General features: G+C 41.5%; 1 protein-coding gene across 1 annotated transcript in view; it reads right to left on the bottom strand.

Annotated features, from left to right (window-relative positions):
- LOC117513519 (plectin-like) overlaps positions 1–13,476 on the bottom strand; it is a 192,198-nt gene that overhangs the window by 21,416 nt on the left and 157,306 nt on the right. The window contains 7 exon segments of the mRNA XM_034173689.1: positions 179–376; positions 3,787–3,942; positions 4,087–4,251; positions 4,495–4,596; positions 12,709–12,810; positions 13,049–13,171; positions 13,250–13,476. Of these exon segments, the coding sequence (XP_034029580.1) occupies positions 179–376; positions 3,787–3,942; positions 4,087–4,251; positions 4,495–4,596; positions 12,709–12,810; positions 13,049–13,171; positions 13,250–13,476 (1,073 nt within the window).

Below are 13,476 nucleotides of genomic sequence, written 5' to 3'. Positions count from 1 at the left end.
GCAGTAAGTCCTATCCACCCTAACCATGTGCTTATCCCCAAATTTCATAGAGTAGGTGGATTAGAGTCCAACGCAGGTTACTTCTCCAGACAAGGTTGGTACCCGTTTCCAGCTGGGATTACTGGGACAATGCATTTGAAGTTTCAAATAAGATGATTTATGCATCTTTTTTCCTCACCTGACTGACTCTGTTCTCCAGTTCCAGCTGCCTGCGTTCGGTCTCACAGCGGACGAACTCCCAGCTCTCGTTGAGGGTCTCCAGCCGAGCCTGTAGACCGTGAGGACTGTCGCCAGACCCAACCTCCAGCAGCGCCCTGCCTGCCTGGTTCAGCGACTCTACTGTGCGAACGTGGGACATGACGTCATTACGCAACACCTTGGAGAAGAACAAGCGCCCATTAGAGAGGAGATCTGAGACAACAGCAGCTACAGACGGTGGGAACTGAAGGATGTCAGCTCTGTGGTTAATGTGCCTGCTCATAACCCGTTCTTATCTATAGAATATTTTACCCCCATCTTATAACAAAATCAACAACATAACACCGAAGAAGGTCGTCTGTCCAGGTCCAGTTCCCGTCATGGTTTTTTGAAAGGTGAAACTGTGAAACAGTGAATTAAAGTTGCAACAAGAAGCCAAAAAAAAGTCAATATTTGAGGAAACACCTTTGATTTTTGGACAATAGAGACAAATGTGAGTGAATTTCAACAAATGTCAAAGCTCACATTGATAGTAAACAATGTTTTAAGTGTTTTAAACCGAGCTGGATGTTCAGAATTACAGGACAAAGTCAAAGTTCTCTCTGCAAATACCTGCACGACGCTGAGGGCCTCATTCATTAAGAGCCCAAATAACCCGTGAGACATTGTGTGCACATTCTAAAATTTAGTGCACTGGGTTGGTGAACATTTTGCGGGTGATTCACTAATATTAATTGCCTAAATGTCAGCGGGTGTTTGTACAGTGAAGGCAGTAGTGCGTAAATGATGATTTTGCATGTGTTAATGACCATAAGCACAGAGTGAATTTCAATCAGACACTCGTGGGTATACTCACAATAACCTTTTGCACACTCAGGTAGACAAATTGCATATTCATAAAGCTAAACATGTTAAATGGACAATATGTGCGATTTTGCAGATTTGCAGGATTTAATTGTCAGTGAGGACAGTCAGCAGATCAGGCTGCATGTTTATTTGAGGATGTTGTGGAGCTGCACACACAAACCTTTTGTAAATCAGCCACATAATCTGAACTTGGTAAAGCAAACACGTGTGTGGTAGGATTAGTGTTAACAAAAGCTTACAACAAGAAAAGCAATAAACTGATTTTGTGAACTTAAAAGAAAGTAAAAAGTTAGCAGGTCCATGTCCAAAGTCAGCAAGAATAAGAATAAGAATCTATATTATAATAGCTAAGTGGCTAAGCCAACTGTGTGTGCGCATGTGTGTGCGTGCGTGTGGTTATAACTCCAATCACTGACAAACTGGGGAGAGCTGCCGTTTGCCGTTTGGTATATTTATGTATTTTGGGTCAAGGATGAACACTTCGAAAACGCAAAGTTGATAGGACTAAACTTTTGGAAAAACTATGGATATTAGTGAATGCTGCTAATTACAGTCTGGAGTAACACACCATTCCAGCAGGGGGAGGTAAATCACATACGAGGGCTGTCAATAAAGTTACGGTCCTTTTTATTTTTTTCAAAAACTATATGGATTTCATTCATATGTTTTTACGTCAGACATGCTTGCACCCTCGTGCGCATGCGTGAGTTTTTCCACGCCTGTCGGTGACGTCATTCGCCTGTGAGCACTCCTTGTGGGAGGAGTCGTCCAGCCCCTCGTCGGAATTCCTTTGTCTGAGAAGTTGCTGAGAGACTGGCGCGTTGTTTGATCAAAATTTTTTCTAAACCTGTGAGACACATCGAAGTGGACACAGTTCGAAAAATTAAGCTGGTTTTCAGTGAAAATTTTAACGGCTGATGAGAGATTTTGAGGTGATTCTGTCGCTTTAAGGACTTTTCACGGTGCGAGACGTCGCGCAGCGCTCTCAGGCAGCGTCATCAGCCTGTTCAAGCTGAGAACCTCCACATTTCAGGCTCTATTGATCCAGGACGTCGTGAGAGAACAGAGAAGTTTCAGAAGAAGTCGGTTTCAGCATTTTATCCGGATATTCCACTGTTAAAGGAGATTTTTTTAATGAAAGACGTGCGGACGGGTCCGCGCGTCGGGACGCAGCCGCCGCGACGCTCCGCCACAGGAAAAACACCTCTGTTGAAAGCCTTAAGGACAAGTTGGAACATGTCCAGCTGTTAAACAATTTCTCATATACTCACTCCACTGAAAGCCATCAAAAGCCGCCTGGATTTTACAAATGGTTATCAACACGGAGGTGTTTTTCCTGTGCCGCCGCACCGCGTCGGCTGCGTCCCGACGCGCGGATCCGTCCGCCCCTCTTTCATTAAAAAAATCTCCTTTAACAGTGGAATATCCGGATAAAATGCTGAAACCGACTTCTTCTGAAACTTCTCTGTTCTCTCACGACGTCCTGGATCAATAGAGCCTGAAATGTGGAGGTTTTCAGCTTGAACAGGCTGATGACGCCGCCTGAGAGCGCTGCACGACGTCTCGCACCGTGAAAAGTCCTTAAAGCGACAGAATCACCTCAAAATCTCTCATCAGCTGTTAAAATTTTCACTGAAACCAGCTTAATTTTTCGAACCATGTCCACTTCGATGTGTCTCACAGGTTTAGAAAAAATTTTGATCAAACAACGCGCCAGTCTCTCAGCAACTTCTCAGACAAAGGAATTCCGACGAGGGGCTGGACGACTCCTCCCACAAGCAGTGCTCACAGGCGAATGACGTCACCGACAGGCGTGGAAAAACTCACGCATGCGCACGAGGGTTCAAGCATGTCTGACGTAAAAACATATGAATGAAATCCATATAGTTTTTGAAAAAAATAAAAAGGACCGTTACTTTATTGACAGCCCTCGTATATTAAAAGCGTGAGTGTGTGATTTGATTTAGTAAGTTCAATGTAAGTAAGTAAGACCCTTCGGCTGCTCCCTTGTTTGCACTCGGGGTCTCCACAGCAGATCCAAAATGGACCTGCATGTTGACTCTGGCACAAATTTTACAATTAATGCCCTTCCTGATAGATGGAGAAATGTGGCAGGGAACCTGCTGCACTGACACCAGGCGCATTAACCACTTGGCAACCACCCCTGCCCTAGCAAGGTCAATGTAAGTACATAATATAATTGTAAATACCTTAATAAAAATACATGGATGACCCAAGAAAGTGAAAACAATTATTTCCATTGTGGTCCATTTAAAAATGCAATGACAAAATAGAAGTAAAAATAAAATATAATAATAATAATAACAATAATAATACTGCTAATAATAATGATAATAGTAATAATAATAATATTGTGTCTATGATAACAAGAACCTAAACAATTTATAAATACATTAAGACAGTAAATTAACATTAAAAAAAATTACATAATTAACACGAAATAAAAGGGTTGAGTTCTTCAAAAAACGGTTGAGGTCTAAGGTTCTAAAAACATTCTGGACTCACACACCATTCCAACTCATTATAGAAACTTTACATAATTATTGCCACCCTTGAAAAATATCAGTTTTATGTGTGTTATAAACACGACCCAATCTAGAGCCCGTGGATCCCCATGGATAACAGACTAGTCATAACAATAAAAAAAATAATAATAGTAATAATAATAATAATAATAATACTAGAAGCTGTTGTTGATACCTTATGTTTGGCCAGTTCAATTTCACAGGCCTGGAGGTCGATGCTTATTGGCTGACTGCCTTGCAGTTGTTCAGCGGTCCGGGACAGCCACGTGTGCAGCTCATCCAGTGTGTTCTGAAACTGACCCAGACCCAGCAGGGCACATTCCAGCTGATGCTGCAAACACAATATAAGCCTTTATAAAATAAAAAAAGATGCTCTGCGACCTTCACCACGGAGGACGGCGGATCTTGTCATTTGTTTCAAACATCACGCTCACTATTACAGATAGCAGTTTGCACTAAGATGACAGTGTCTGACCTGTCTGCTGACCGTCTCTGACTCCAGGTTGTCCCAACGCTGTCTGAAGTCACACAGCAGAGACACGGATCCAGGACGCTCCGAGCCTGACGACAGCCGGCACACAAAGTGATGGTTCAGACTCTCGATCTCGATTTTCTTCTGGTAAAGTTCTCGCTTAAACTCCTGTTGAAGAGAACAGCCTGTTGGCCTCAAGGTTTACAGGCTTAATGATCTAAAATCCTGATGTTTAAAATGTAACATGCTGTGTAAACATTAATGGATCAGCATCGAGTCCGACCCACTGAGTCTGATGAAAAGACAAAGAAACTGGTGAAAAGTGACACAGTCGATTAAAATTATTCAGCTGTATGTGAAGGAAAGAGGCCAACGATGAGAGAAACTGAGTGTTTGTGTCGTTCTGGATACCTTGAGATCACACAGCTGCTCTCTGACTGATTCCAGATCAGTTCCTAAAACAAACTCTTCTGTAGACCTCAACTCAGCCGAGTTCAACCACTCAAAAAGACCCTATGAACAAAAGCATAAAAGTCAGCAGGAACATAAAAGGATCAACAAAAACACAAGTTAACTTGATTAAGTCTTTTATGAAAACAAACTGGTCAAACACCCACTTTCACATGACTTATGTTTTATGTTCATGTAGACTGAATTTGTTTGGTTTTAGGACTTTTGGTTGGACAAAACAAGCAGAATGTAAAATGTGATGGACATTAATTTATAATTTTGGAGATACAGTAGTGTTCAGAATAATAGTAGTGCTATGTGACTAAAAAGATTAATCCAGGTTTTGAGTATATTTCTTATTGTTAGATGGGAAACAAGGTACCAGTAGATTCAGTAGATTCTCACAATCCAACAAGACCAAGCATTCATGATATGCACACTCTTAAGGCTATGAAATTGGGCTATTAGTAAAAAAAAAAGTAGAAAAGGGGGTGTTCACAATAATAGTAGCATCTGCTGTTGAAGCAGCAAACTCAAAACTATTATGTTCAAACTGCTTTTTTAGCAATCCTGTGAATTATTAAACTAGTATTTAGTTGTATAACCACAGTTTTTCATGATTTCTTCACATCAAATCAAATCAGTTTTATTTATATAGCGCCAGATCACAACAAACATTTGCCCCAAGGCGCTTTATATTGTAAGGCAAAAGCCATACAATAATTACAGAAAAACCCCAACGGTCAAAACGACCCCCTGTGAGCAAGCACTTGGCAACAGTGGGAAGGAAAAACTCCCTTTTAACAGGAAGAAACCGCCAGAAGAACCAGGCTCAGGGAGGGGCAGTCTTCTGCTGGGACTGGTTGGGGCTGAGGGAGAGAACCAGGAAAAAGACATGCTGTGGAGGGGAGCAGAGATCAATCACTAATGATTAAATGCAGAGTGGTGCATACAGAGCAAAAAGAGAAAGAAACACTCAGTGCATCATGGGAACCCCCCAGCAGTCTAAGTCTATAGCAGCATAACTAAGGGATGGTTCAGGGTCACCTGATCCAGCCCTAACTATAAGCTTTAGCAAAAAGGAAAGTTTTAAGCCTAATCTTAAAAGTAGAGAGGGTGTCTGTCTCCCTGATCTGAACTGGGAGCTGGTTCCACAGGAGAGAAGCCTGAAAGCTGAAGGCTCTGCCTCCCATTCTACTCTTACAAACCCTAGGAACTACAAGTAAGCCTGCAGTCTGAGAGCGAAGCGCTCTACTGGGGTGATATGGTACTAAGAGGTCCCTAAGATAAGATGGGACCTGATTATTCAAAACCTTATAAGTAAGAAGAAGAATTTTAAATTCTATTCTAGAATTAACAGGAAGCCAATGAAGAGAGGCCAATATGGGTGAGATATGCTCTCTCCTTCTAGTCCCCGTCAGCACTCTAGCTGCAGCACTTTGAATTAACTGAAGGCTTTTCAGGGAACTTTCAGGACAACCTGATAATAATGAATTACAATAGTCCAGCCTAGAGGAAATAAATGCATGAATTAGTTTTTCAGCATCACTCTGAGACAAGACCTTTCTAATTTTAGAGATATTGCGCAAATGCAAAAAAGCAGTCCTACATATTTGTTTAATATGCGCATTGAAGGACATATCCTGATCAAAAATGACTCCAAGATTTGTCACAGTATTACTAGAGGTCAGGGTAATGCCATCCAGAGTAAGGATCTGGTTAGACACCATGTTTCTAAGATTTGTGGGGCCAAGTACAATAACTTCAGTTTTATCTGAGTTTAAAAGCAGGAAATTAGAGGTCATCCATGTCCTTATGTCTGTAAGACAATCCTGCAGTTTAGCTAATTGGTGTGTGTCCTCTGGCTTCATGGATAGATAAAGCTGGGTATCATTTGCGTAACAATGAAAATTTAAGCAATGCCGTCTAATAATACTGCCTAAGGGAAGCATGTATAAAGTGAATAAATTGGTCCTAGCACAGAACCTTGTGGAACTCCATAATTAACCTTAGTCTGTGAAGAAGATTCCCCATTTACATGAACAAATTGTAATCTATTAGATAAATATGATTCAAACCACCGCAGCGCAGTGACTTTAATACCTATGGCATGCTCTAATCTCTGTAATAAAATTTTATGGTCAACAGTATCAAAAGCAGCACTTCTGAGGTCTAACAGAACAAGCACAGAGATGAGTCCACTGTCCGAGGCCATAAGAAGATCATTTGTAGCCTTCATTAATGCTGTTTCTGTACTATGATGAATTCTAAACCCTGACTGAAACTCTTCAAATAGACCATTCCTCTGCAGATGATCAGTTAGCTGTTTTACAACTACCCTTTCAAGAATTTTTGAGAGAAAAGGAAGGTTGGAGATTGGCCTATAATTAGCTAAGATAGCTGGGTCAAGTGATGGCTTTTTAAGTAATGGTTTAATTACTGCCACCTTAAAAGCCTGTGGTACATAGCCAACTAACAAAGATAGATTGATCATATTTAAGATCGAAGCATAATTAATGGTAGGGCTTCCTTGAGCAGCCTGGTAGGAATGGGGTCTAATAGACATGTTGATGGTTTGGATGAAGTAACTAATGAAAATAACTCAGACAGAACAATTGGAGAGAAAGAGTCTAACCAAATACCGGCATCACTGAAAGCAGCCAAAGATAACGATATGTCTTTGGGACGGTTATGAGTAATTTTTTCTCTAATAGTTAAAATTTTATTAGCAAAGAAAGTCATGAAGTCATTACTAGTTAAAGTTAAAGGAATACTGCTTAAGCTGCGAGTTTGTGAGTTATACCACAAAGTCAGGCACTTCTGATTTAAAGCTCTCTTTTTCAGAGGAGCTACAGCATCCAAAGTTGTCCTCAATGAGGATATAAAACTACTGACGAGATACTCTATCTCACTTACAGAGTTTAGGTAGCTACTCTGCACTGTGTTGGTATATGGCATTAGAGAACATAAAGAAGGAATCATATCCTTAAACCTAGTTACAGCGCTTTCTGAAAGACTTCTAGGTAATGAAACTTATTCCCACTGCAGGGTAGTCCATCAGAGTAAATGTAAATGTTCTTAAGAAATGATCAGACAGAAGGGGGTTTTCAGGGAATACTGTTAAGTCTTCAATTTCCCTACCATAAGTCAGAACAAGATCTAAGATATGATTAAAGTGGTGGGTGGACTCATTTACATTTTGAGCAAAGCCAATTGAGTCTAATAATAGATTAAATGCAGTGTTGAGGCTGTCATTCTCAGCATCTGTGTGGATGTTAAAATCGCCCACTATAATTATCTTATCTGAGCTAAGCACTAAGTCAGACAAAAGGTCTGAAAATTCACAGAGAAACTCACAGTAACGACCAGGTGGACGATAGATAACAACAAATAAAACTGGTTTTTGGGACTTCCAATTTGGATGGACAAGACTAAGAGTCAGCTTTCAAATGAATTAAAGCTCTGTCTGGGTTTTGATTAATTAATAAGCTGGAATGGAAGATTGCTGCTAATCCTCCGCCTCGGCCCGTGCTACGAGCATTCTGGCAGTTAGTGTGACTCGGGGGTGTTGACTCATTTAAACTAACATATTCATCCTGCTGTAACAGGTTTCTGTAAGGCAGAATAAATCAATATGTTGATCAATTATTATATCATTTACTAACAGGACTTAGAAGAGAGAGACCTAATGTTTAATAGACCACATTAACTGTTTTAGTCTGTGGTGCAGTTGAAGGTGCTATATTAATTTTTATTTTTAAATTTTTATGCTTAAATAGATTTTTACTGGTTATTGGTGGTCTGGGAGCAGGCACCGTCTCTACGGAGATGGGGTAATGAGGGGATGGCAGGGGGAGAGAAGCTGCAGAGAGGTGTGTAAGACTACAACTCTGCTTCTGGTCCCAACCCTGGATAGTCACGGTTTTGGAGGATTTAAGAAAATTGGCCAGATTTCTAGAAATGAGAGCTGCTCCATCCAAAGTGGGATGGATGCCGTCTCTCCTAACAAGACCAGGTTTCCCCAGACGCACTCAGACAGCCAGCAATTCAGGGAGAACATGCGGCTCTAAACATGTCACTCCGGTCCGATTGGGGAGGGGCCCAGAGGAAACTACAGAGTCCAACATTGTTTTTGCAAAGTTACACACCGATTCAATATTAATTTTAGTGACCTCCGATTGGCGTAACCGGGTGTCATTACTGCCAACGTGAATTACAATCTTACCAAATTTACGCTTAGCCTTAGCCAGCAGTTTCAAATTTCCTTCAATCGTCTGCTCTGGCCCCCGGAAGACAATTGACTATGGTTGCTGGTGTCGCTAACTTCACATTTCTCAAACAGAGTCGCCAATAACCAGAGTTTTGTTCCTCGGCGGGTGTGTCGCCGAGTGGGGAAAAACGGTTAGAGATGTGAACGTGGTTGGCGGTGTACACAGGGCTTCTGCTTTAGGACTACGCTTTCCTCCTCACAGTCACCCAGCCGGCCTGCTTTCCCGGCTGCTCGGGATCTGCTGGAGGGGAAACTAACGGCGGCTAAGCTACCTTGGTCCGCACCGACTACAGGGGCCCTGGCTAGCTGTAGGATTTTCCAAGGTGCGGGGCGAGTCTCCAATTCGCCAGCATGGCTTCCAAAGCTAGAATAAGCTACACTTATTACAAGTACCATTACTGCTAAAGGAGGCCGAGGAATAACTAAACATTTCACACCCAGAGCAGAAAAAGTGCGGGAGAGGACAGGAGGAAGCCGCCATGCTAAACTGGCTAAGAGCTAAGCTGCGCTAAGCTAGTGGATTCCTAAAAACACACAAAGTGAATAATGTGTAAATAATTTAGAGGTGATTCAGCAGAGGGAGTGCTTTAGTTAAGGCACGTGAAGATTACACTGTGAAACAAATCGTTATCTAGTTAACTAGATCAATCTAACTACGCAGAATTTAAACAGCTAACAGATACAGCAAAACACCGCTTGTGCTCCGGAACAGGAAGTGATACAATACCGCAGTGAGAGCCAACCACCAGTAGAGGCTGCGAGGCCATTAATTTTGTTTTGTTTGGAACCAAGATTTTGCTCGTTTACTAGTGTGCTTGGGGTCATTGTCTCGTTTGAAAACACCCGTTCAAGGGTGGCGTCCTCTTCAGCATTAAGGCAACATGACCTCTTCAAGTATTTTGACATATCCAAACTGATCCATGATACCTGGTATGCAATATATAGGCCCAACACCATAGTAGGAGAAACATGCCCATATCATGATGCTTGCTTCACTGTGTTCACTGTGAACTGTGGCTTGAATTCAGAGTTTGGGGGTCATCTCACAAACTGTCTGCGGCCCTTAGACCCAAAAAGAACAATTTTACTCTCATCAGTCCACAAAATATTCCTCCATTTTTCTTTAGGCCAGTTGATCTGTTCTTTGGCAAATTGTAACCTCTTCTGCACGTCTTTTATTACCTCCGCCAAGGAGGTTATTTTTTCGGTCGAGTTTGTTTGTTTGTTTGTCTGTCTGTTTGTCAGCAGGATAACTCAAAAAGGTTTGAACGGATTTTGATGAAATTTGTGGAGTGGTGGAAATGACAAGAGGAACAAGTGATTTAATTTTAGTGGTGATCCGGATCACGATCCGGATCCAGGAATGTTTTAAGGATTCTTCACCATTGCGGGATAGGGGGAATTGTTGACATTCTAGTTTCTAACTCCACAAAAACAAGGCAGAAAGGCTTGAAAAAAATTATGGTGTAACATAGTCAAATGTTCTATCAAACAACAAAGTTTGGTGATGACTGGATCCGGATTCCGGATCTGGTGATCCAGAATATGCAAAAATATAGAGAAAATAGAAAATGTGTCAGTGTGAGGTGACAAATGAAGCTAGAGATGCACAACTAACACCAAATTGTAGCTGAATCTGTACTAATTCAGTAAGGTGTCATCAGATTGATGTAGCTTCAAATGTATGGAGCTAGAGCCAGAAGAAACCGCCATTACCGAAAAATCGTTTTTATACAATAACTTTTGAACTAATAAAGACATAAAAGTGATTCCAAGTTCTAGTGGTATGTTTTCATGGTCAAGGATGTCAAATATAAAGGAAAGAAAAGTGTATGTGTCATAGTTTTGGTTGTAACACTGAATTGTTGAATAGATCACTGTGCTAGGGAGGGAATCTCTTTAGGGTCAGTGACCCTATGGCCTTGTGTAGCACATGCAACACTTAAAAATAGTTTATTTTTCAGAATTTACTGTTATTATTTAGGGAAGTGTTTCATAAATGTTAAAAAAATCCATATATTGCAGTTTAGTTGAATAATAATTGAATTTGTCTCTTATTTTGTTTTTGTCTATAAGCACATGCAATATCAATATCAGTGCTCAGATGACAGTAGCTTCTGGGAAGGTGCAAGTTGCAATAAACTGTGATGCCAAGTGCTAAGGATACATGCTATCCAGTCACAGCAGATGAAACTTTTTTTTTACTACTGAGCAAACATCATTGTTAGACTTTTTTAGGTTCAATGATTCCACGGCATGTAGATGTTATGGCGTCAGTGACCCCATGACCTTGGCAGAGGTTTGCACTCTCCGAGTGCTTCTAGTTCAGGGATGGCCAAGTTCGGTCCTCGAGAGCCACCTTCCTGACACTCTTAGTTGTCTCCCTGCTCCAACACACCTGAATCCAATGAAAGGCTCGTAATGAGCCTTTCATTGGAAGGTGGCTCTCGAGGACCGAACTTGGCCACCCCTGTTCTAGTTTAACAGAGGGACTTTGCAGGGGATTCTTGCAAATAAATTAGCTTCACACAGGCGTCTTCTAACTGTCACAGCACTTACAGGTAACTCCAGACTGTCTTTGATCATCCTGGAGCTGATCAATGGGTGAGTCTTTGTCATTCTGGTTATTCCTCTATCCATTTTGATGGTTGTTTTCCATTTTCTTCCACGCGTTTCTGTTTTTTTTTTGTCCATTTTAAAGCATTGGAGATCATTGTAGATGAACAGCCTATAATTTTTTGCACCTGCGTATAAGTTTCCCCTCTCCAATCAACTTTTTAATCAAACTACGCTGTTCTTCTGAACAATGTCTTGAACGTCCCATTTTCCTCAGGCTTTCAAAGAGAAAAGCATGTTCAACAGGTGCTGGCTTCATCCGTAAATAAGGGACACCTGATTCACACCTGTTTGTTCCACACAATTGACGAACTCACTGACTGAATGCCACACTACTATTATTGTGAACACCCCCTTTTCTACTTTTTTTTACTAATAGCCCAATTTCATAGCCTTAAGAGTGTGCATATCATGAATGCTTGGTCTTGTTGGATTTGTGAGAATCTACTGAATCTACTGGTACCTTGTTTCCCATGTAACAATAAGAATATACTCAAAACTGTATAATCTTTTTAGTCACATAGCACTACTTATTATTCTGAACCGACTGTATTACAGATGCGATCATCTGGTCTGGGAGTGTGGACAATGACATGACATGTACCACCTTAAGGAACTGTCCTGGGTCGTGACTGTCAACATCCAGACAGCCCTACAGTACATCTCATGAACTATCACAGACAGGTGATACATGGACGTTCCCTCTGCGTTTTCTACTTCCTGAAAAAGTCTAAGCACCATGGTTGGACTGTGCTCAGAAGAGTTGGCTTCACCATCTTTCTGACATTTTGTAGTCCGAGTAGCACATCTACCAATCAGCGTCACATCTGTCCTTCCCTTTATTATGGTGAGCACCGGCACTGAAGTTGGATCACGCTCAAGAAAATGTATCACTTGACCATATTATTGTAGCTGATGTTCCCTCACAGCACCAGTTCCACACTTTAACTAGTAAACCACTCATTTAACACAAGTGACATCCACATCATTATCTCTGGACCAGGACCCTGAAGATTTGTGTCTTCCTTCTCTTGCAAAGATATCTGCATCACCAACCAGGTCACCACAGCGGATCAGATGTTGATCTGCTTGTTGATTTGGCTTAAATTGAGTTGAAATGAGAAGCAGAAAGAACTTTTGTTTGTTGTTGTTTTGTCACTTGTAACCCAGCTGATACCTCAACTGGATACATTTGTTGGTCAGTTGTCCAACAAACAGAAGCAGTATTATTTCACACATGTATTTGGAGATACTTCGATATACAAAAAGAATAAACTGTGAACACACACCTGCATCGTGTCCTGATAGTGCAGCGCTGCCTGCAAGGACATCTCCAACTTTCTGTTACAGTCATTCCAGAGTTTGCTCAAGTTGTTCCAAGAACAATAGAGCTAAAAGACAAGAAAAGACAGAGTTAGAAGTTAATGTTTTCACTGCTCCCACTGACATTACATTTTTCCATCTGCATGACAATTTCAGGAACTTAAGCCTAGAATATGAACCATAAAACATGGGTGTGAATTCAGATCAATACATGAAACAGGGACTATTTAAATGTTGCATATTTTTAACACTTTGTGCTTTGGGTCAACTTGGATGTGTTTGTGTCCTTGTAAATTAAAGGCTTACCTCATCCAAGCTCTTTGTGACATCCGGTTTGTCAGTATCGCCACATGCTGACATAAGATCCATTCCCAGAACACCGAGCATGTCCAGATCTCCCTGTAAGCCGTCAATGTCCTCCCTGAGAGTCTGCAAGGTGAAAGAATATGAAGATACAGTTTGACCAGATGAACGAACTACGCTTCCCTTTACAACTTCCTGGCGAACCTGCATGGTCTCAAGGCTTTGGCGGATTGTTTCAGAGTCCATCTGACTACCGTTGAGATCCAGAACCGCTTGATGAGCCTCACTGAGTGCAGCTGTGACGTCGCTGACGTCACTCCAGAACTTCAAGGCAACATCCAGCAGACTGAGCAGCCAGACGTCCCTCTCCTGAGCCTGAGTGTGTGTCGTGTCCCACAGTTGGGACAGGCTGGACACTTGGTCTTGGATTG

Source organism: Thalassophryne amazonica, chromosome 7 (assembly GCF_902500255.1).
Source record: "Thalassophryne amazonica chromosome 7, fThaAma1.1, whole genome shotgun sequence".
NCBI lineage: Eukaryota > Metazoa > Chordata > Actinopteri > Batrachoidiformes > Batrachoididae > Thalassophryne > Thalassophryne amazonica.
The sequence above is the reverse complement of the archived record's forward strand: the minus strand, read 5'-3'. Positions and strand labels throughout refer to the sequence as shown.